At 48.0% G+C, this 24,265-nt stretch overlaps 2 protein-coding genes across 5 annotated transcripts in view; one reads left to right on the forward strand and one right to left on the reverse strand.

The window, feature by feature from the left end:
• The window catches only part of LOC132910091 (uncharacterized), a 258,457-nt gene that overhangs the window by 102,880 nt on the left and 131,312 nt on the right, over positions 1-24,265 (forward strand). The gene's annotated exons all lie outside the window — the stretch shown is intronic.
• On the reverse strand, positions 19,451-20,333 carry LOC132909601 (uncharacterized). Its single transcript, XM_060964520.1, has 4 exons — positions 20,178-20,333; positions 20,027-20,077; positions 19,701-19,824; positions 19,451-19,624 (listed from the first exon to the last, which is right to left on the reverse strand). The coding sequence occupies exons 1-4, from the start codon at positions 20,250-20,252 to the stop codon at positions 19,554-19,556; spliced, it is 321 nt and encodes a 106-aa protein (XP_060820503.1). The 5' UTR covers positions 20,253-20,333; the 3' UTR covers positions 19,451-19,553.

Consider the following 24,265-nt stretch of genomic DNA (forward strand, 5'->3'; position numbering starts at 1 on the left):
CGGCTGTCTCTTTTTTATCATCGAGTGCCCGCATCCGTTTCGCACAGGCAACCAGAAAAGTTGCTCCGTGCTTCAAGAATCTTCGTCTGGAGATTGAAATCGAGGTGTTCTCGCTTCGAGAAACGTGTTTGCTTGGAGATTGAAATTTTCTCGAGAGAAAAGGTAGCGGAAGGAGGATCGGGTAAGACGATGATGGAGTTTAATCTTTGAAAGCTTCTCGAGTCGAAATCGCAAACGAACTAGAGACGCTACATGGTTAGAAAATCCATCTCGCGAAATATCGCGACGGTGAAACCGGCGGCGAGCAATCTTTTCACGAGCATCGAAATCTGATACGCGTCACGGGGACGTTAAACGATGGAAAAGCTATCCGGCGGAGCACGAGAGTTGGCCCGCTTCGATGTCGATGAAGGAGAATAAATAACGCCCGAGGATTCGGAGCTACGCACATATTCAGTGGGAACGAGAAGGGCAAGGATAAATCCATTTTCTACCGCTACGGAATAAGATATAAGTGTTATGTCAGTCCCGACCCCTCGAACAGGCTTTCCGCCCAGTTCCGGCCGCATCTTTCGCTTCTTCGTCGAACCGTCCGCCCCCTGCCCCTCCTCCGGCGAAATCCTTGAAACGCTTGCTCGAGATTTCGAGGGTCAGAATTGGGCGCGCGAAAGGTTAGGAATATTTAAGAGCGTCGTTACGAGTCGCAATAGTCTGCTCTTTCCCCTTTTCGAAACTTAGGGGAACTCGCGGCAAAGCTGTTCTCGGAATCGGACAAAATTTCGGATACGTTATTGTGCACGACAAGGGATGAAGAAAATTGCAAGGACAGATTATTTTCTTTCTTCCCAAAAGAGTGGGAACTAAGAAAATCGCGTGTCTATCCGCGACGATGGTATGCATCGCAGAAATTATTATATTTGCAAATATGCAAGAAAACGAGAAGGAAAGGGTGCACGCAAACGCGCCGCTGGTGAACGTAACTGCGGGCGGAAAATAACGAGGGCCCGTTCCCCACGAGTCTACAGGGAATATCCGCGCGTCAAGGATCGCGTCACGGTAGTCTGCCAACTGTTTACACTTGGAGGGTGAAGTAAGTGAATAAATTTAATGGGTGGCATCGTCGGCCGACTATGCCGGGGATCCAGCGAAATAATAGATTATTTTCGCCTGTAACTCGAGGCGAGCTCTTCTCCACCTTTCGGTTTAGCCATTGAAACCACCCCGATATCACTGGTACCGGTTCATCGAAATTCAACCGACCATCAACGAGCAATTAAATCGATTAGCTTTCTCGACACTTGGCGTGGTCAAGACTGGTTGCGGTTTGGGAAAGTGCAACGCGGTAAGCTGCCTGTTTACATCTAGGGGATTGAAGCGTGTAAATAAAGTTAATGGTTCTAGCAGGTTGGTGGGTGGCGTCGGTAGAGAACGGGCAATTAATTACGAGGGAAAAAGAGAGGGGTCAGAGGCGGGGATTAAAGGTGAACACACGAGGAGAGGCAGGGTGATGGTGAATTCGTTGTAGGTTCTGGAGCCGTTGCGGTGGCACGACGTTATCACGGTATCGTGCAATATTGTAATTATATTGCCGCACGTCACGACAGCGCAGCGTAGCGTAGCGACGAAAAAATGCCGTGGCCACGATTCGTCCTGGTGAATGACGGCTATGCTCGGCCGATTACTCCGTTTTCCAGGTCGAGCGTGATTTACCTGCTTCCTCTCTTAGGCGGCGGCGGCGGCGGCGGCAGCGACCTTACAGTCGAACGAATCGCAATCGTTGGAAACGCCTTCCACTGTTGCGTGAAATAACGAAACTGACCCGACCGTGCGCCCGTAATATCGTTTCTCGTTGCTCACGATATCCGGACCCGATGTTGCTTATCACTGGTCAACGGCGTCCGCTAATGGGAAAGGGTTGCTGGTGAAAAAGAAGGGACGTTCTCGTGCACGGAAGTCGATCGACGCGGACAGGAACGTGACACCGCTCTGACTTCCGTTCCCGTAGACATTGTCTCCTGATACAAAGAGCAGCAGTTTACCAGCTAGAACGCTTCGAAGATGAAAGCCTCTTTTCTAGGGATTCGCGGGAACGGAATCGCTATCGTAAATTCTGTGATCGACGCGGATGTTTGGAACAACGGCTCTGCGGTGAATTTCTCTTCAGGTAGAATATTCCCAGTTCGATTAAACTCCAACTACTTACGTCTAGAATTGTAAATTATGTAGGCCCTTGTTCAACTAGTCTTCTATCTGACTCTGTCAGTTACCGTTAAACTTACCGATCAATCCGTCGAATCCGAGCCGCGATCTCGTTTTGGTCGTAATACCTAACCTCCATATACATATAAATTTTCGATAATATCACTCGCCGAAGCGTACGGTAGAAGACGCCTAGCACGCGCAATCGAGAACGCAAAATTCTGCATCTAGTTACGTGCGTGGTAATTATCGTCGAAGGCAGTGGAAGGGGTAGATGCAGGCATCGCCTTATTTGCATTCTGGCGTCTCGAGGCACGTGGAATTCGCGATCTTACTATACAAACTGCACACACATTTCATATATTCTACGTTCCACACTGAATCGCTGTCGCCTGTATGAGATTTCGCTAGTTGTCGACGCTCAGGCCAACCTCGGCGACGTTAATTACACTGCCAGGTTGCTCCACCGGAGTTGCACGAGTTATCCTCACGTCGATACGGAATTACGAATCCCGGCTCCGTTTCTTCTGCCAGCTTGCCTCGTTTTTCGTCGTGACACTTTGCCAAGTAGCTCGTTCGTCATTATCGATTGCATTCGATCGAGTTGCTTCGTTTTGGTCGTACGCGGATTGTGACTCGACCAGTGCCATAATTTCTCTGCCGTTCAGGCGTGTTCCTTCGCGTACCGAAGATAGAACGTAATGGAAGTCGTGTTTTCGAGAACGTGACATCGCTGCCTTCCAATAATTACAAAACCTCGCAATCCCCGATGCAGACCAATCAGCTTGCTCTCAAAGTTGAGTAATAGCTGCATCGAGCACGGGATAGTCCTAACTTTCCTAACAACTTTTGTTGATGAAGTGTTAATTACTCGATGTCAGAGTATTCCGTGTCACGCAACTTGTGTCCCATCAGCATCCGTGCGTTTCGTACTGTCGTCGTTGTTGTTTACAGATTCCTCCGGATACTTCGTATCGTCACTCGAAGCCATTTGGGTATTAGGATTGACAGAAAAGAACGACCTAAATAGCTGAATTCATACAGAGGGAACGAAAGCGCATCTAGAGCACCGCAGATCACTCGTGTCGTTACATTTCCCTCCCGATGAGTTTTTAAATTCCCCTTCAACTCGTGTCGTTCGTGTTTGCCAGCGCGCACGATGGCCATTTCGATATTAGAATCAGCCTGAAAGTAGCTACGAGCGGATAGCTCGGTTGACAGGATACGTATTTACTCGCTGAACAAAAGGTTGCATGTTTTTAAACCGGTCAACCATTCGTTTCGATCATATACATTTAACCCCGATTCTATAGTCGTGAAACCCTGAGGAAACGGGGACGATCTATGAATTCACGACAACGTCACGCAGAATGATCCGAGACGAGGATCGAGGCGCGCTTTCGGGGGCGAACGAAACACGTTTCACGCGTAGACCGCGATCAGTCGTGGTTGTTTATCTGAGATGGCGATTTGACCAGTGCCTCGAGTTGACAGTGTTATGGATCACCGGGGTGCGTGCGTCCGTGCGTGGCTGCGTGCGTGGCTGCGTGCGTGCACTACACGTGCGTGCTCGACTCGCCGTTTGCCCGGAACGTCCGTCAACTCCCTTCGTTCTTCGTCAAGCGAGATCCCTTTCCGTAGCACAGAGTGCCGCCACTAGGTCAAACGGAACGATCACGCTCAATATATCTCGCTACGTGAAACACGAACGGATCGCTGTGTGGTGAAACCGAAAATTAGTTCTTTGTCTCCATTCGGACACACCCGGCTCCTTTTGGTATCGATTCTTCCGCTCCGGAACGAATCAACCGCTGTAAACTTTATGGTTGTTCGTTCGTTCTTCGGTGTCCCCTCGTTGTTCCAGGAAATCGTTTTCTGAAATGGTCTGCGAGTGGCTGTCGAAGCTCTATCGATAGCTTCAGCGTGACATAAACGAGTAATACTCGGTATGGATTTATTACAAGATCGTTCTCTTACATCGAAAAGAAGAAGAAAAAAAAAATCGATAAAGATTTCTTTCATTTAACATTGTTCTACCTCTGTTACTTTTAAAGCACGTTATCAACGTCCGCGATTATTAATAACACGGTGGTAACTCGATCTTGCATTTTCGTGTTGCAACTTCCTGTTGCAGCATTATCGATGCCCGTAGCGTGCTCGCCTGTATTTGTCATCGGCATCGACCAAACGCGAACGCTGCTGGTGGTAGCGAAGGGTTAAAGTGTCGATTAATGACAGCGAGTGTTGTCCTCGCAGCTTCCTGGTTCGCGACGGGAGCGGAACTCTGGTCGACGCCGTTTCCACCGCAGTGTGTCACCGTCTCACGGTACACGCATGCATGCACTTGAACGAGCAGGCGCCGCTCCATTTACAAACGCGCGGTCATTCAGCATTGTTAGATTGCTCGCTAACACGACATTAATACATCGGGCAAGAGTTATGAGGCCGCGACATGGCAGAGTTAAGGGAAGGAAGGTCGGGACTTTGAAAAATCGTCTCATGCGCTAAAAGCATCAGAGATTAAAATTAAATCCGGTCGCCGCCGCCCTCTCGATACACCACCCTCTTCCACTCATTCCCTTTCTTCGTCACTCACCCTCTCTTCCTCTCGTTCTTTCCTTTGCTTTGGGGCGCTGCGTGCTCGAAACTCGCTACGTACACCGCCGCGTTTCTCCCCCATGGCTGCGAGGGGTCGAGGCGATTTTTTGTTGATAATTAAACGACGATAAATTACGCCTGCTAATCTCGTTCCATCGAATTCCAAAGCGAGAATTTTTCACCAAATATTTCGAAGTAATCGCTCGCTCACCAGGCTCGTTCTCCCGGGGTTGTTCCTTCGCGTGTTGGTAAATTCTCGCGGAAGAAGAGAGCGAGCAAAAGTAGCGAGAAAAATTACACACCCCGAAATACCAATCAGAACCAAGATCTCAGCTAGCTTTCTAGCGATTAAAAATTGGTTAGGGGGGTAGATTTTTTAGCAAAAATCCTGAATGAGAATTCAAGGTGCATTCCTTTTGATGAGGCATACTTTAAACGTTGATCGTCATAGACGTTCGAAGCTCTCTCTCTTTCGTTGTGCGAGTTAGGCCGTGGTATCGTAATATCCCTCTAAACAGATCGAAAGCTTTCAGGATCTCTGCTCCAGTGACACCGTTTGCACGGCGATTCGACCCAGAGTCAAAGGCTGGAAAGAAACGGTCCAGTTTTGCGGCTCTTTGAAAAATGAGACGGTCGCGCGCGTTTTATTTATTTGCATGGAACCTGCGTTGCCGCATGGATTCAGCACTTTCCAATCTTTTTGCGCATGGCCGTTCGAAGGTTTTTGACGGACCGGCCAGAGAGTCGTTCGGAATTTAATTACGGTACCGCGACTGGCTTTTCGGGTGAGTGACCGGGCCGAATTTACCAGCGTAGCGGTGTGGTTAAGCCGAAATTGCCATCGTACGCGGCTGCACGAGCCGGGCGCATGAGCCGATAATTGAAATGCATTTTTCCGCCGACTGGAAAGCACCGTGAACCGGTGTATTTAACTCGCGACCTTTTTCCCTCCATGGAGAACGAGTTTTTCATCCCAATTTGGCCGGCTAAAAGCGATCGAACCCCGAATTAGAGCGCCATTTCCGATCGACACCGTTATTCGCACTCGATAGCTCTCGTTTCCTTCTTTTTCTTTCCTACCAGGCATATGCTTATGAACGTCGGTGGATAGGCGAGGTAGTTTTTATCGGGACACCCGGTGTGTACATCGATTGCGCGACTGCAGTTTCCTACGGTTATCGTCCGCGCTGGACCCATACGGTTTTCTACGCCGGCGGCGAAGGTGGCGTTAGCGTTCCATTTCGCCGGGAGAAAGGATATTTCAATTAAAAATCCATTTTTTTTTGTTCTCTTCATACGCTAATGGGGCGCCGGTTTCATTAAAAGCTCGTCTTTTTGCCCGTTTCGAGTGCCGTGCGATTATTGTGTGCATTCTAGTCATTAAGTTGCGTGTTAAATCCCGCGTTTCGAAAGTTCGTGTTTTTAATTTTAATATTTGCACGGGCTTCTGAATTTTCACGGTTACGGAATTCATCTGGGAAAATTACGGGTTCGCAGTTATTTCCACGGTAAACAAGCGGGCAGCGAACGATAGGAAACAAGAGGCACTTGTCAGAGTTGAACTGATCCCAGATGACGTTTCTACAGGAATCCGATTAATCCAAAGCCCATGATAATTGCAACAGCCGCGCTGTCAGATATCCCGGTAAAGCGAAATCTGTTCGATGAGCCATTAAGAGGCGAGTCGAGCATCGATTCCACAGGAAGATACTGTTCTTCCTTCCAATTCCGACGTTTCCGTAATTGCCAGCTTCTGTCGGAGGATCTTAACCTATGGAGAGGAAGAGACTGCGGGAGGGCGAAGAGGTTGGAGGCACGGATGAAAGATCGAGAGATGAGCCGCGTGCAAGAGGCAAAAAGAAGGAGGAAGGGAATCGGAGACGGACTAATCCCCTAAGATAATCCGGCGCGAAAACAAATTAAAGATGATAATACTCGGATAATGGGTTTTTGAGCATCGGCCTGCTTCTGACTTCTCATCGAACAGGCAATTTCGGTTTTTGTGGCTACGATTTGGCAGCCTCGCGTCACCGACGGAACAGGGCAGGACGGAAAAATGTAGGAAACGAACGCGGACGGAAATGTAGTGGGAAACGAAATCACCGAGGGACGATAAAGAGCGACGGCCACACCCTGCCGCCGGAGACAAATATTATTGGGACGAGATTAATCGTTCGAGGTGAATCCACGCGGTGGAAGATTCTTCGTGCACGAGACATCGCATCGGCTCGTATTTGCTCTCCCCTATTCCTGCTAGTACGAATTTCGAGGATATTGGTCGGAGGATAGAGGTTTCCAGTGTTCGAGGGTAGGTACGACGCACCGAACACCTATCGTGCGTGTGCCCCCTTTGCAATTTCGTGCGATAGCCGCCGGTGTCTAAGAGCAGTAACTCCATCCCTTCTCAAGTTGGCGCGAATCGGAGACAATCGAAGCAGCATCGACCAGGGTATTACCCACGGTAATATATGCGAAACACGGCTTAAACTCGCTTATATACGCGGGAGAATAGGCGAGGAACGAGAATGTACGAGCCACGGGGTCGCTTTATTTCGATTCTTTGGCTCGCTGATTTTGCAAGAGACGAAGCATTCTCAAGGGGTGCATCGAGAATGTGGTCAAGGGGTTGAGCGATCGAGTCGAGATTCCCTCGTAGCCTAGCGCCTATTCAGACAGCTTGAGGAACACGGTGAACGGCACCGCCGGTTGTTGCCAAAAATATTCCAACTATTCCAGCCCATTAATAGTCAAGGACACTGATACCGGATGCGTCCTTCGTCTTACACCCAGTAGTAGTTGGCGGACGATCACCGAGTCTCATCCGGCTCGCAAAATTCGTGTTTTGGAACCAGATCCGGAGCCTAGATCTTCGTGGCTCATCGATGTTCGATCTTTCTGTAACGTTGGAAATGGCGATTAGATTTCTCGAATTCTTCGTAATTCGTCCCAATTAACGCTCTCGCTTGTTCGGAACAATGTAACAAACACGGTAGACTATGAATTACGCAAGTTACATGGAAATTACTCAGTTACATCCCGCGGCCGGTCTACACGTGCCGACTGGTTAACGAGCAAAAATTCAAACAATACACGGAAACAGACAATAGCCGCGTTTCCATTCTCGACCGAGGAGGTAGCGTTACACCACGTCGAATAATTAACGATCAATGGCACAGACGAGCGGCAACATTTTCCACAATTAAGACGAGAAATACCGCGATGTTGGCGAGTACAATAAAGTAGCGACGAGACGGGCCGGGGCGCGAGAACAAAATTCCGCGGTGCGACTGAACGCATTGACGCGTCGACGTGTGACGCGTTAAAATGATCATCCCCCGAAGCGGCCTGTGCGCGCATCCGCGCGTCACACGAAAAAATATTTTACCCGTTCCTGTCGAGATGTCCACGACGCAAGATGTACGAGAGTTCCGAAGCGCGGGAGAATAGTTGTCGACGGATAAAAAAAACGAGGAAAAGAAAGGATACGGGTCGAGCCGGGTAGCATTTTGATATTCATTATCGGTGGCAGGTTGTCAGCGAACGAAACATAATTACGGCGGCGGTTGATCCGCGAGTCTGGTCGCCTCTCTGACGGCTTCCTCCGCGCGTATCCTGTCCAACCGGTATCTCCCTCTCTTTGCCAGCCAGCAAATTATATTCATATTTGGGGGATTACGTCGACGATCCCTCTGGATCAAGAGAACCTTAAAGGGCCGACGCTCGCCGTGCTAATTATTTCCCGGCAGTCTCCCGCTCAGATTCAATTTCGCCTCGGCGGACACGGCCCAAACGATGGAAATTACTCCGTTCCCTGCATCGTCTTCGAATCTCTCACTAATTACGCTACTTGCTCAGTCTTTGAACGAGCTTCGGTTCGTCTTCTGGTGATCAGACGTCAAACCGATTGGCCAAGATTTCAACGATTGGCCATACGAGATTTTCTCATTGTCACGCGATGCTTCGATCAAATGAATTTGGTTCTAAAATAACGAAGAGCACGTTGCAGTCCGTTTTGCCAAGTGCACTTCGCTTTAAGTTTTACCTGTAGCTTTGGGAATCTCGCGAGCCACACCTAGAACAGGACGATAATCTATCTTGTGGATCTATCGACATCCACCGTGGGAACGTTTCCCATGTCCTTCTTCGCGGATTCAGATGCCGCAACTTGCAGGACTGCTTCTCTCTAATACCAACTCGAAAGTAGGCTAAGCCGAATTCTCGAGAACTTCTGAAACAATGCGGCGGCGAAGGATTTAACGACGAACGCAACGAATGGCTCTAGCTGGTGGAAAAGTTGCTGCTTTTCATCGGTATTTCGCGATCACTTGCTCGGTGAAATAAGTCGTTGAAACACCCCATCCACTTGAATTCTCTATTCTCTCGCGCCGTCTGCTTTCGAGATTTAGTGTACGCAGTTGTGGCGTTATACGATTCCGTGAGTGTGTAGGGTAGATCGAACGACTCTTGCAAGAAGGGGACCGTTTTGGAGATTTAAACGAGAGGTCTGTTCCTTTTGAAATGGAAGCATATATTCGTTTTACGATACCGTATAATGTAATCGTTACAGCTTCTCGTGATGGGACTTGAAAAACAGTGGGTACTCGACAGTCACGGTACTAGAACACAAAATGTCATCTATTTTATCCAGTATACGTTGCAGTATTCAGTAGAAACGTGACACCGGTGTGTCTAGGCCGCTGTTCAAATATAAACACGTTATCGACATGAATTTCGAGCGAGCAGAGAGTAGGTACAGGTGTTGCAGTTCGCAATACCGCATGGAAATGGACCGATCGCGAGGTTGCATCGTTTCAAGATGTCGCCCGATTCTCTCGTTTACCGTGGATCATTTACTATTCGCGTGTCGCGGCACACAGTAGGAAATGTATCTAATAATCGCATTTATATTCGCGTCGCGTACAGATCGACCCCTCGAGAAGTTTGAGTTCGGCTCATCGGGAAACCGGCTCGTTGCCTTCGTCCTGCGTCCTACGAGGATTATGAGTCACGTGTATGAAAAACACTGGCATCGTCGGTGTATCGGAACAATATGTAAAACCAGAGCGAGATACCAGCGGGAACAACATCGGGACATAGGGAGAATTTATCGCCCGAGTTTTCGCGAGATTTAGTTTCTCGGATGGTGTGTACGAAATACAATGGGAGTTCTTCGCTTCTGAAAGAATTTCCGGGTTACCATGAACACGCGATCGTTTCTTTTTACAGATCAAGTTCGATGCTCCCTATGGCCGATCGTGACGAGTGTAGAAATTGCCGTAGCGGCTGAAATATTTTTCGGTCAGCGTCGAATCCCAATGCGAGTATTCTAGACTCCTTACGGAGTCTCTTGCTTTAGAATTTCGAGGGGTTTGCAAAACAGAGATGCGTTGCATCGACGCGGAAAATTAATGGCACAATTTTCTTATACGTTGCAGGGATAAACCGACGATTTCGTCGGTGTACAGATATTTATGGCTTTTATATTCTAGATCGCTTTTTGTCTCGTCCGTTTGCGTCCTTTCACGCAAGAAGAAGTACATACTTGGCATGGACTTTCAGCTTTTCCTTCTAAAGTTTTTACCCCGTCCTGTCAAACGTCGTTCGTTCAGCCCTTCCACGGTTAACGTGGGGGGAGAAGGGCGAGTCACGAACGCTGGAATTTACATTTCGTAGGTTCGAACCTCTCGAACGCGTTGAACACGAAATCGCGAGTCAACGAGACGTCGTTGAGCACCGAAAACAATTTCGTGACGAGTCGAATTTACATTCGTCTTGCGAGTCGACGATATTCAACTGTATGAAAACCCTAATTAGTCGTATCTTTGAGCGAGACGAAATTCCCAACCATCTTCACCTCGTTTGCTTCTCCTGCAAGGTATAATAGATTCTAGCCGAATTGCGATATCCTTCGTGGAGGTTTATCCTGCAATCTCACGTAACGTGTAATTATGCTTTAAACAGACAACCTGCTCTCCAAGAGGGCAGAAGGAAAAGAGTAACAAGGGAGCGTAAAAATGGCAGGTTACACGCAGCTCGTTATCCCAATACCGAAGAAACTTCCTGCGGTCGCGAATGATCGTTTCACAGGCCTCGCTAGCAGGGGCGTCTTTAAATTACGTACGCCGGAGATGAGGAGGTACGCGTGCCTACCCGATAGAAGAGTAGACGAAACGAGATGGTACAGAAAGAGCAAGAGAGAGGAAAGGGATCGACAACGGGCTCGTTTGAGCGTGCTAAACCGTCGAGGTTAAACCGCAGTCAGTCGTCACGGACGTGGCTCGTAGGATCGAGACAGGGGTGGATTCCGATAGACAATGGGGGTGGTATCGTGGAATCGCGTCCTGGCACGCATTGTGCGCATCCCCTAACGATGCCCGATTACTATCCCCCGTTGGTTTGTTTCGTGGGGTCGCGTTCGAACGGCATCCTCTTGCGATCTCTCGAGTTAAGCGACGATCCTTGTTCCGTTTTCACGATGGGCTCGTCTATGCGGCCCCGAGCAAATCGTTTCGAAAACGCGCACGTCCGAAACGATAAAACGAAATTTATTCTTTATCCGACCGTGTCGATAAAAGTCATCGAGGTTCCTTCTTCTCGGTGTACTCGTCTCTCTTTCTCTCGTTGTTCCCACATTGAACAGCGTGTTAAGTTTCTTAGAAACGCGACCGGCTTTCGGGTGAATGTGAATCGTGGAGGGGTTCAAGAGGATCGACGTGACGGAATTTTGAAGATAGGTATCCAGTAGTGATCGGTGCTCTGGCTAAAAATCTTGATTTATTCTAAGATTCTAAGATTTGCTCCCGTTCTCTCGTTCGGAAAGCTCGTGATGTCAAGTGCATGCGAATCGACACGAACCACGAACATAAGGCGTATCGACAGTTTCGGCAGGTGGATAGAAATGGACGTAGATTCACTCGCAAGGACGATCCGTAATCTCGATAGAGCGGGACGTCATCGATGTGCCATCTTTCCTCTCACGAATCGGACACCGGATGGTCCGATTCGGTGGCCGGAGGCTCTTCGGGTTATATCTGGTGGCGAGAACGCGAGGAATGTCTCTTTTCTTGCGTGGTTTCGTACGTGCTCGATTTCCAACGAAGAAGACCGAGAAAAGCGGCAGAAAGAGAGAAAACAGAGCACGGGCAGAGCTTTTTGCGCGAGGCTCTATCGACCCAGTCGAAAATTCCAATTTATACCGCGCGACGGAATAATTAGCAATGGCGGGAAATGGCGCGGCGGTTTTTGCGCGGGTCTTTATCACGATCAAACGAATTATTCGACATTACTTTGGTGGTGCGGGTTTAATATAGACCGGTCGGGTCGGGCTGACACCACCGCCGGTCAGGATAAGCCAATATACGAGCAGGCTTACCGTTAATCCCGCGATTTTTAAATTATCTTCACGAAATTGCGTCCCGCCAGGATACAGGACAACTTCTGAAACTGCCAGATAGCATTGCCAGTAGTGACGTCGCGCCGGTCCGCTTAGCGTTGCCAAGTTTTGGCCAGCTAGGATCACGTTTGATCCTTTTGGGTATACGCGACTCCCTCGAACAGCGTCGTGTCGCGTCGGCACGCGTCCCTTCACCGGCCAAGGACCGATGAATTTCGAGGCAAGTTCCATTTACTCTATTTGAAACGTGGAGCTTTTTAACCTTCCTCTTCCGCCCATGCAAACTGTTGCCTGTCCAAGCTTTCCTTTTGGAGCCACGACGAACAAAATGTAAACCGCCCCGGGGGGTCAGCGAGAGCCGGGCCGACTGTGCTTTCTACCTTTTTCCCTGTCGGAACAGCGGAGCGGCACCGGCGCAAATATTAAAATCTTCTTGGCCCTTCCGCGCGTTCCGGCTAATTACGAACGAGCGAAATCCGCTACGACGGCGGATTATCTCGTCCATCTAATCGCGCGTTTCCGATTTTGCTCGTGACACGCGGAGAAATTCAACTTACGGTTGAATTCAAGGACGAAAGAAACAGTCGAAGTGAAAAGGAGACGGAAGGGAAGAAAGAGGAAGCCCTGTGGAAGACTTCGCTGAATTTTCTACGAGCAACTTCGATGGAGAGAGACGAGGCGGAAGATAGACGAACGAACGAAGGCGAGGTTTCGTTTGCATGAAAGATAGAGAAGGAATCCAGGGATGCGATGAGGAAGAGAGGAGTCGAGGAAGGGAATGGTTGCCGACTCGACCGCAAACACCTCACGTAGCATCGCGTAGATTAAAGCCTGTCCCGAGTCGGTTGACGCTTGTGTGGGAATGTGTGTGGCAAACGCGTGGCGAAAACACACGGGAAATCTTGCGAGTTCGCGGCAGAAAAGGAGACAAGGAAGCGTACGTATGCTAGAGTCAAGTGCGAGGAGATAAGGCAAAGGGAAAAATCCTGAGCGAGGTTCGAAACGGTGAAGAAAAATCAACTACGGAATACTCGCCGGGATCAGACACGCATTCCGGGGAACTTAGTTTCCGTAAGCTGTCGTATTTTGGGGGGCGAGGATCAACGATACGCCGCGCAGGAGCCCGGCAAACTTTTCCAATTATCTTGTATTAAAAGGTGGCGCGATCGGGACTGAGGTTGTCGCCGACGACAATTTTTTACCTACAACCCCGAACACGAATGTCTCTCGATGCGTGAACGGCATATTCGAGGGCGTCTGTTCAGCGTGCCGAGGGGTGAGCCTCGCGAGAGACTACGAGATATTACGCGTTCGACCGTCTACATCTGCTTTTCCATATCGCTTGTCGCACCGCAAGGGGATGGAACTTCAATTTTGCGGAAGGCGTCAACGTGCTTGGCGAACAACCGCTTTAATCGGACGAATTCCCGCACTTTTACGATCGTGATTCATCGAAGGCGCCAGCCGCCACCCCCTTTGGCTTCTTGAATTTGCGGCTTTAAGCCAGATGGTTTCATGATCCGTTCGATGTAAAGACCTTGGTCATCTTCGACGCTTATGCCTCTTATTACCTATAAAAATATGTCTATATTCTAGTTAGTGGTATTTTCACGGGGAAAGGAACACGAAACGATACTTAGAGGAAAGCCTTAAAAACCTACTGGAATATGGAGTCGGTTTTCTGGTTTAACCAGGAACGGACGATGGCGCGTCATCGAAGACCATAAACGCGAGCGAGGGTCGCGCGGCCGTAATTTTCAGCCGTAAAAGAGAGGTATAGGCCGATGGGTGACTTAGGCTAGCGTCGCGTTAGCCTAGTCGTTATTATTTTACTGGCTCTAAACGGCCGCCACCGAATACGCGGGAGCGAAACAAGAATCGTACACGATCCCGACTAGTCGATTCTGTTTCTAGGAAACGAGCGCGAACGTTAATGCACCGTTACGTGCTGTCAAAGTACAGGAGTTGCGAGCCTCATCGGGGTAATTCGAGGGTATATTTGAAAATTTTACGCTCGACAAACGTTATACCAGTTATACCAGGCTCGCGTTTAAACCTCTTATTTAGACGGCTGCTATCTGTAATGCTTTCATCTTTCAAAGGTCATCGCGTTTTCATAAAAAGGCAGAAACATCGTTAGGTGCACTTTGGTTACGGGTTGAAAAGCACATGCACGACGTAGAATGTAATACGTTTAATTGAACAGCCACGAGCGTCCCGGCGAAGAGGCTCGATGTTATCTGAACACGAAAGGTCGATGAAGTTCGGTCTCGGTGCACGAAAGAAGAATTAATTCCTGCCCGTAAAGTTTCCCATTATGTTAACAGCCCCTGTGGACGATAAACTTCCCGTGAATCGCAATTATATGGCGCCTACGTGCTTCAGCCATAATATATGTATTTCTCTTCGTACGTCAGATTCGCCGGTCGTAAATGGAATTACCTTGGCGATAGAAAACTCGTACGATATCGGCCAAGAGAAACAGAGAGGAATGGTAAGACTGCGCGAAGAAAAATTGCCGGAGCTGCGCGTGAACGAAGGGAAAAAACGATTCGACTTAATCCTCGTACGCACTTACGCGAAAACGTGGTGTGAAAAGCATTCACCGTGGAGCCTGGATCAGTTTCCTCCGGATATAATGCCGGTGAAATGGTCGCTTTAGTATGATATATGTATCACTTACGCGGGGTGATAATGAAAAGATTTGCTGGCTCTTTATGACTTCCGTGGCTGTTAACCGGTATCCCGCGTTGCTTTCCCTCTAACCCCCCCCTCTCTCACTGTCACCCGAGGTTTTTTAGTTTCACCGTGGTGCACGTTCGAGTCGCGACGCTATCGCTTTCGTTGCACTCGCAGAACTTCTCTATTAATTTTTCATTAGCCACTCATCCGATGAAATTAACCGTCTCTGCTGTCTTTGACCGTGACACAGGTCCAAGCTGGAAAGCAGAACTTTCATTCGCATCAAAAGAAATTGATATTCCCGGGTGCACGACTCAAAGCTGATCGCGTTGTCTCTTTCATCCGCGTATTAAGTCTTTCGCTAGTCTTTTTGTCTGTCCCGTGGCGTAACGTTCGTGATTCGGGCGAAATCTCTGGAAACATTGGTTTCAGCGACAGATACCTCTCTTCCTTCTAAATGTAATGACACTTCCACTTGTCGGCAGACAAAAGGAAACTTAGCGAGTACAGTTTGCTCTCTGATTCTACCGTTCCTTGTCAAAAGCACTTACCACTCATTAAACACTCGAACATCGCTGCGACACGACCCTGAAACTATCGTCCGCGAGGAAACATCCTCGAAAGAACAAACTCGTAAAATCGCTGTAAACGCTCGTCTACGTTTACATTTACACAAGTTACGTGGACTGCGCATAGTTGTGCCCATTTCTCGTCGCGATGCAATTTCTCCGAGTTTCTCGAGCTGTTTGGTAAATCCGGGACGACAAATCTCGCGTGGAGAATTAGCAGGCGCGAAGGCGCTTTAGAAATCGCATACAGTGTGCAGCATGGCGTATCAGCTGGTAGTTAGATGGATGAACGATGCTGGGAAAACGTGGCGCATGGTCTCGCGCGCCATTATTTCCGCGTGCACGCTAAATCACACTTAAAGCTCGAGCCGCTCTTCTCGAATGTGCGCTCTCTACGCCACGACCTTCCACTCTATTTCCACCGGCAGCTTTTACTCTCGGGGACTGTGGCCCGGTAACGAGTCGACGGGCATCGAGCCGAGGAAAAATTGGATTCCTGAAATTTCGAGGCTGGAATTTTTTAATACGCGCCTCTCTCGTAAATGTTGCGTCTGCCGTTCGTGCTCTTCCTTCGAGAGACTTCAAAGAGGTTGCTCTCGGTCGGGAATTTCTCTTCGGCTAAAGAGTCAAAGAGATAGAGGGAGGACATTTCTGCGAGTACACGGGTTTCGTGCGCGTTTTAATTGAGCAAGTACGAGCAGCCGGGTTTTCCAGCATCGGCGCGCGACGACTACTTTCCAAGCGGCAGAGGATGTTAATAATATTCCCATCGAGTCGATCGTCCGTTTATAACCTCATAAACTATTTGCCATTTAGAAAGCTGCGTCTCGCGGTGAATTTATCAGGCGAGAAAGCCTCCCCTGACAGCCGGCGCAGCGACGTCCGCAAACATCATTTAGCACTCTCACCCACGCGAATTCCCCGCGTGAATCCAGCGAATGTCGTTGCCTAAAATCGCGTCACGGGAAAGGAGCTTGAATAAACAACGCAACCGTGGAAAGAAGGGAAATCATTTATTAATTCGTCGCGGGAGTTCCGAGAAATTAGGCGGAATGGTTCGGTTGGACGGTGGTCGCGTCGGAGGGTGAAAATTCCAATGTTAAAAGCTTCAGTTCCCTAACTAATATCGGCGTCGGTCGCTTGGATGAAATTCTCACAGCTCGCACACATTTTTCTTTGGTCAATTTAAACGCTGTCTACGAGTCGCGGTCGTGATAGCCTCACGCGAGCTTTGCTTTCCTTTTGCTCGTCTTCTGCCTTTCCAGCGCCGCCGTTTTTTTCCTCGTGAATTTTATTTATCACTCGCGATACCCGTGTTGCGCGACGTGTAGCACGTCGAATAAATTCGCCGAGTCTCGAAGCGGATCGCGGACGAAAATAAAGCGTGCGGCGCGCGTGCCGCTCATGCGACACCTTCGTTTTACTAGTCTTGCAGCGGCAGATTCTCCGGAGGCCGAGTCGTGCGACGGGTTAGAGGTCTGGCCACGGTTGAACGACTCGATTCCCGGTCGCTCCGACGCCACGCGATGGGGCTGTTTGTCGCGCGCCAAGTCGACCGAGCGCTCGCGCTTTAATCAGCCCTGTCCTTTAGTTGGAAATGTTAACGTTGCTCTCGTCATGGTTCCCTTATTGTCGCAACAGTGTGGACTTTTAAACTATTTCGGAGATTCAAATCCCTTTGCGTGTTTCTTTTCGAAATGCATGAAAAATTCGAACGAGTAGCTCGTTCCTAATAGACGAGCCAGCCGTAAATTTACCAACGCCGCGAAAACGTTTGAACTACGACTAGAATCACACTGGCACGCTTCCAAACTCGGTGTTCGCGCAGCCACCGTAACCACAACTACTCTGGCATAACACGGCGCTAAATATCAGGGTAAACGAGCGGTTGAACAAGTCGAAGATTTAATTTCTGTAGCGAAGGGTGCTGCTCGTGATAATTCATCTTGCGTAATGTCGCGCGATTCGAAGGCGCCGATCCGCGTCACCTGCACGTGGTTACACATCGAGGTGGAATCGGCCGCGGTAAGGGCGCGTCGATGGGCCTCGAAACGATCGATCGGCTTCTACTGAATCATGCGGGTGTCTGGCGCGAGCCACACGGAATATTTCACCGCGGTCGTTCGCTAGGACAAACGAAAGAGCGCCACTTAGGTGGGGAGTAATATACGTTGCCGAGGGCGGTAACTGTCCCCGTATATTACGTCCCGCGTGTCCACGGGGACATACATTCCAACCGGCTGTATCCACGGTAAACAATGTTGCGAGAGTCGTGCCTAAACGATTCCTCGTGTCTGCAGTTATTTTGGCAATTAATCGCCGGCTCCTGCCGCTGAAATATCGTGTTTCTTGCGTCGCGCTGCTGACTTTTTCATTCCTCTTTGCTCCTATCGTTCGTTCGCGCGTTCCTTCTTTCTCATTTCGCGCTTTGATTCTTCCTGCCGTTCGTCCACTCGAACTGCAACTGGCGATCGAACACGACGATGACGAAGGCTTTTAACGATCGTTCTTCCATCCTCGACCAGCACGTACCGCAAAGTTTCACTATCGCGGTGCTTCGCTCGGTGATATCACCGTAATCTCGACCTCCTTTTTCGTCGATATTCACCGGCCAAGAGACCGACATCTTACGCCCAACGCTTTGTTACCGTTTGTTGTTCCTTTTACTTCTCGGTTCTACAGGGTGTTCGATCGCAGTTCGAAATTTTTTAAGCGGCCAGCAACGAGAAAGCGTCTATGTGCCGACGACACGACGAAGTTTATTATGGATTTCGCAAAGCTCCGCGTTCCAAGTTGCTGGAACTTTTATTGAAGAGCAAGCGATCGCCGACGAAGAAACAATGAACAACCGTCATTTGCACGTGTATTCCGAGAACGATCGACCTTTCGATCGCAGCGTTGGGAACGTTCTTTTTTCCTTTGGCCGACACCGCTTCATTTCTCGCGTATTAAAGTAGAATTAAACAGGGTCCGGCAACGAGGATGATGGAGGAGTGTGCATATGAAAAATCACCGTCTGAGCGTAAGCGATGAAAGGATATTACGATTGTTACGTTTTTCCTGTTAGAATCGTAAATCTTCGCTGCTGGTTTCCGCCAACGTACCGCCGAGGGTGTACGAGTGTTCGCCTCGCTTCGTCTCGTTTACAAGCGAAATTTTCTAGAACCGATAAGCGCGTCGCCTCGGCTCCTGCTCTCACGTGCCACTTCGCGATCCGTGCACGTCTACGGAAGTTCCGATCGTAACGTGCTTTTATCAGCGCTCGATAGGATAATGTGGAGTGGTTGTGTAAGTTCTTCCACTCGCTTTGTCGTTGACGAGTTTCGCGGTAAACAATTTTATCACCTCACTGCGAAAACTCTTCGAATTTTACAGCTATTCCTACCCATGTTACCCTACTACATCGCCTATTTAGTTATAAATTCAATGTATCGAAACTTTCAACTTAGTTCTCGTTGATTTCGCTTGAAGTATCTACGCAAATTGCCTTCCCAAGTAAATTGCTTTCCTCCGATTCATATTTAAAATTCTAACTGATTCCTGGCGCGGAGGGCGATCAATCTTACTTCCGAGTCGTCTCCCCGGCCCTATCCGTCTTTCCAATAAAACGATACTCGCGATAAACCTTTCGAAGCCAATTAGGGGCTAATTGATTTTAACTGTAAATCTATGAGCCCTTTCCTCGGCCGGTTCTGCGGGATTGCGGTTAAGACGGGGACCGGAGATCTCTGCCAACCAGCCAGTTGTTCCCGATAAATTTACGATGACTGAACTCCCTCTTCTTACGCTCCACGCTCGTTTTCGCCTGTTTCCAAGCGTTAATGAGACCCGATCGCGTCGTGCCATCTGTCTTTCCGTGATTCCTTTTGTCTCGCTGCCAGTCTTTCTACCCTCTTTCCGTTTACGCATCCATTTTGCGGAAGAGCTTATTATTAAACGTTGCTCCAATCGACTCTTTATCTTATTAGAAGCTTTCGCATAATAAGCGTTCGAAAGGAAGCAAATACTATTTACACTCGTAAGTGCCAGTTGCTTTATTATTGTGGATAGCGCATAGCGTACAAGAATTTACTACGTAAATATATTGGCAGATTTAAAGGTCCATTGTGGAATTAGTTGACGTGAACCGGTTGATTCGTGTTCGTCAGATTTTCTAAGGAACGACCTTTTCGATGGCCCTTAACTGTAGACAAAAATAATCACGTTGAAAACTCGTAGCTCTCCATTGTTCAAAGATTTCAATAAATTAAAATACTCACTGCAGCCTAAATACGGAACGCAGACCTGTCCCTTGGCACAATCGCTGTCCTTCTTGCAATTTTCATGCGTTTCCCGTTTGCGCCGGTCGTCCGAGATCTGCACTGCGACTACGTCCGACTCGTCCTGTCGTTTCAAACAAAAAATTTGATCGCGAGACAGTGACACAAGTTTGATCAATGTATAAGTTGAAACGTATCTGAAATAATTCTACTCCATTGGCCAGCGTTTTTCGCTACTCTCTATCTCGAGCAAGAAGACTCGGTTCTTTTAATACCTCCGAGTGATTTAGTACAAAAGGATCGAAGCGAAAGCTTCTTTTACTCACTGACTCTCCACTGCGATCTCCTAAGCGGATCACGTGAACCTCTGGCTCGTCCTGCGGGTGAAGGACCAAGGACGATTAGAACATGATCGCGATTTACCAGAAACGATTGAACTACGCGTTTGTTCGGTAGGACTAGCTCGTATCTTCGTACCTTGTCGTTCTTAACGATGCACCGCGTTGCCGAAACAACGTACACGAACAGTAGAATCAGAAACAGTCGGTTCATCTTTGCTTCTCGTCTTGTTCACGCGGTCTGGGGAACACTGTCTGATGCTAATACGAATCGCTCTTTAAATACAGAATCTATGCGTCATCTTTGTCGTAAACCTAGATCCATTATCGTTACAGACAGGTAGCAATTAGCCGAACAGATTAACTAATCTTCGTCGAATTGTCATATCTTTGGATTATTATTGGAAAATAAACTGGAAAGTCCATAGATGGAGGAAAGATAGTCAACGTCATAAACCACTGTCAATCGCGATCGCTTCATTTTCGCACAACGGTCTTTATCTAAATTGGAAAAACAGAATAGCCCGTAAAACGGGTCACGAATTTCAACGTACGACAATTACGTTTCGCCGTTTACGAGCCATCGTTAGAAAATGCGTTGTACAGCATGAAACGAGGCGACTGATTCGTGTCGATCGTTCGCGATATCATCGCGATTCGGTCGTTTCATTAAGCCCGCTACGGGTGAATGAATTCCGTAAAACTCATATGTCCGGTGAAAAACGAACATTGAACGAGGAAGGGAGAGGCTTGTTCCGCCCTCGGAAGTCCACGTTCTTCCTGTTATCGCTCTCGTTTCGACGCTTTAATTACCAGACCCATTAATAATACGATGATTACGTGCGGCTAATAATATACTGTAGTTGATTAAAAGCATCCTCAAATATAACTTTAAAAATTCATCGTTACATTGAAATTGTTCAATCGTTTTTAACGTTGCAACAGTAAGTTTTATAAAACGTGAGTAATGAAATATCTTTTTCGCAAAAAATTGGATGTTTAGGAATTTAGAAGAACATCAAAGGCTTCACCCAACAATTTTCATATCACTCAGTGACGGAAGGATATAAAAATTTGTCGACCCCGTCAGGAGCATCCGTTTTACGCGACTTTTTACGTCCTAAGAGATTAATTATGCATGCCTGATGTAGCTACCGTCGTTCGACGAGAATGTCCTAGCCTGTGTAATGGTTCCGCTGTTCGAAGACGTGGATACGTTGAGTCGATTCAGGACAAGTATCATAAAAGTTTGAGATAGATTTATCACTCGACGTAAATTTCTGTCATATCGTTCTGCGACTCGGTTCTACTTTTGTGGCGATTTTGTAGAAAATGACAGCTCGTCGATCGATGGAGAAGATGACTCGCGTTGAAAACTAAGACGAGAATCGCGCTAATTAATGGCTATCGAGTAAAAATACAAAAAATTCTGTTTCACGCGAAATTAATAGCATCGAGATGCAGGATTTATAGATTGGGAAATTTTATTACACCTACCATGCAATGTTTTCCAGTAATTCGGTTACTTTTACATTTTGATATACGATTGCTCTGGACTATAAAATAATAATAATAATAATTCAAGTTTAGCGTAATTCGTAAATTTATGTTATGGAGGGTAGAACAAAATTTCTGATTCCACCGAAGTTCGATATTTCAATTCGTGAAACACAAAGTTCCATAAGGCGATAAGTCTATTCCGTACCTATCCGACAGTAACATCACAGCGAGGGTGAAAGGCGGTCGCGTTTGCATAGTCACGACAGAGATGTCGAAGTTGCGGCCGAGTCGAAACCAGCGGTCCCCCGGCGGACACTCGACGTGACCGGCGGTCCTTTGTTCGCTTGATTACCGAACACCCTTGAAACTAGTCATTAGCTTGGCAAATAGAGAAGTCCGTGCCCGCAAACCCGCGAGTCGGAGATGGCAAGGTGTTCGCTTGCGAATAATTGGCCTGTGAATTAATTTGACCGCGCGTTTCCTAATACTATTCTGTTTTATTTAACTCCTCGCCGGCAACGAACTTTTCGAACGCGAGCATGCACATAGTTATTTATTTTATTTGCGTCAGGCTGGTTATCCTTAGAACGATTTAACGAAGGACAAACAGCGGTATAATCGATCAAACCTGAAAAACGCTATTCTTGAAAAGGGGAATTCGCAAATAAGTAAAGTAAAGAGGAGGAACGCGATTAGATGCGATTCCAGCGGTGACACGCCGAGAACCTAAAAGCGTCGTAAGGTCGACGAAAGAGTTGGCGGAACGCGCTCGAGAGGCTGCGACGCTTCGTAATCTTGCATAGAAAAAGAGAAAGAGAGAGGGGAAAAAAAAGAATATCGCGTGGAAACGGTGCGAGGAACGGGTCAAACGACGCTTAGCGATACAACTGGTAGTAGCGTTAAACGGTCGACTCGGCGTCGGACACGCGCGAAAATAAATGGAAGGAAAAGGCGTCGAATTCAGCGAGATCGTTCGTCAGTCTCGTATATTTAGACCGTGACTCTCTGTGTGTCGCGACACGTCCTATCCTCCCCTGTCTCGCATGATCGTGATTTTCGCGTGTTCGTTATACGTCTTCCGTTCATCGACAAAAGTCCCTTAATCCGTGGAAAATAAAATTGGACGCGGTCGATCGCGTCGGGATTAACGTTTCATCGGATGGACGGCGAACTTTATTCGGTTCTGGTCGAGTCGAATAACTGGTTACAATTTCGGTCGTTGGCGTAATCCGGTTCGAATGGAGAATTACAAGTTAAAATTTTACAGACTGATTACCAGCGACGGAGGCATCAAATTATTTAATATCGATACGCTGGTTTGGTGGACGTGCGAGCGGGGTGGGGGCATCTATTATTTGATATTGATTTCGTTGGAAACGTGTACACTAGTGTACAAGCCGGCACGATTCGAATCGTGGGAAAGCAGCTTAATTGGAACGATTATCTACCCAGTCAAAGAGATAGCGACCAGCATTTCATGATGCACTTACGTAACGATTAAACCGCGTGTATAGGCCACGAGGATACGTTCGAGGTACATCGTTAACGATGAAACTAATGCGGGACTGAGATTGGGTGGCGTGGTCGATAGAGAGAATTCCCTCATCACGGAGCCAAACCGGGTCCTCCACGCTCCTTTCCATTTACGTGCGATATCTCGTAGTTCTAATAGCGGGGCTGTCTTGTCTTACAGTTCATCGATAGGTTGTATTGAAAAATTGTCGTAATTGTGCTTAATTCATATTACGTTATTAAATCGATTAAAGTCACGATCTGCCGGTTACTCGCTTCCACACGATCAGTCGAATAATTGAGAACATTAAGTTCCTTTTTCTCTTTCCTAGTCTCGAAACCATAAATGATAAGGGATTATCGCAGTGGTCAAGTGGTTCGTTTTTTGGTAACGAAGCATCGTTAAGTATCTCTTTTCCTATATACAGTTTTCAAGTGGCGAGACCTGTTTCGCAACGAGAGAAAACGAGTCAAAGGAACGACTGTGTTTCCTATCGAAATCGACGGCGGGACGTTTCCTCTCGAACGATACCGATCGAAGGGCATACGTCTTCGTCCATCCACGAAACGTCGCTTCTCGAAAACAAACTAGCTCCGCTTGAGAATGCAGTCGCCACCCTCGTGTCTCACATATAGACTAATTTCTACGAGCGTCCCTCGTGACGTCTCCAGGGAGCAATGTTGGGGCTCGAACGGAGCCATTTGCCGGTGTGTAGCCATTGAATTCTATCCATTTATTCGATTCGAGCCCGCAGAGACGGCTGGCGAAAGTTCTAATTTCTCCATACGTCGCGCAATTTCTTTCCCACGTTAATTAACGTCACGCTTAAGTAGCCGTAAATGAAATCGAGAAGCGAGAGATAAACATCAATGACTTTAACACTGTTCTACGATCGCCAAAAGATACGGTAGACTCGAAACTAGCTCATCATCGTAGCTTGTCATAGATCACGCGTGTAGGAGGCATTGTGAAAGACTCGAAGGCATCGTAAATATACACATATACCATAACTGTGTGCTACAGAGTTCGTGACTTAATCTGCAAGGGTATCTAGGCTATTTACGGCCGCGTTACACTGCTCGTAGATTTATGAGCCGATTCGGGTTTCGTGCTTTTAGATCTTTACTCCCTCGGCCCTTTCCCTTGTGCTCTTTCGATACCGTGGATCGACGCGCCGTCGTTTAATATCCACGATGCACCGATACCCGCCGCGC

The sequence above is a fragment of the Bombus pascuorum genome, chromosome 8 (genome assembly GCF_905332965.1).
Source record: "Bombus pascuorum chromosome 8, iyBomPasc1.1, whole genome shotgun sequence".
Lineage (NCBI taxonomy): Eukaryota > Metazoa > Arthropoda > Insecta > Hymenoptera > Apidae > Bombus > Bombus pascuorum.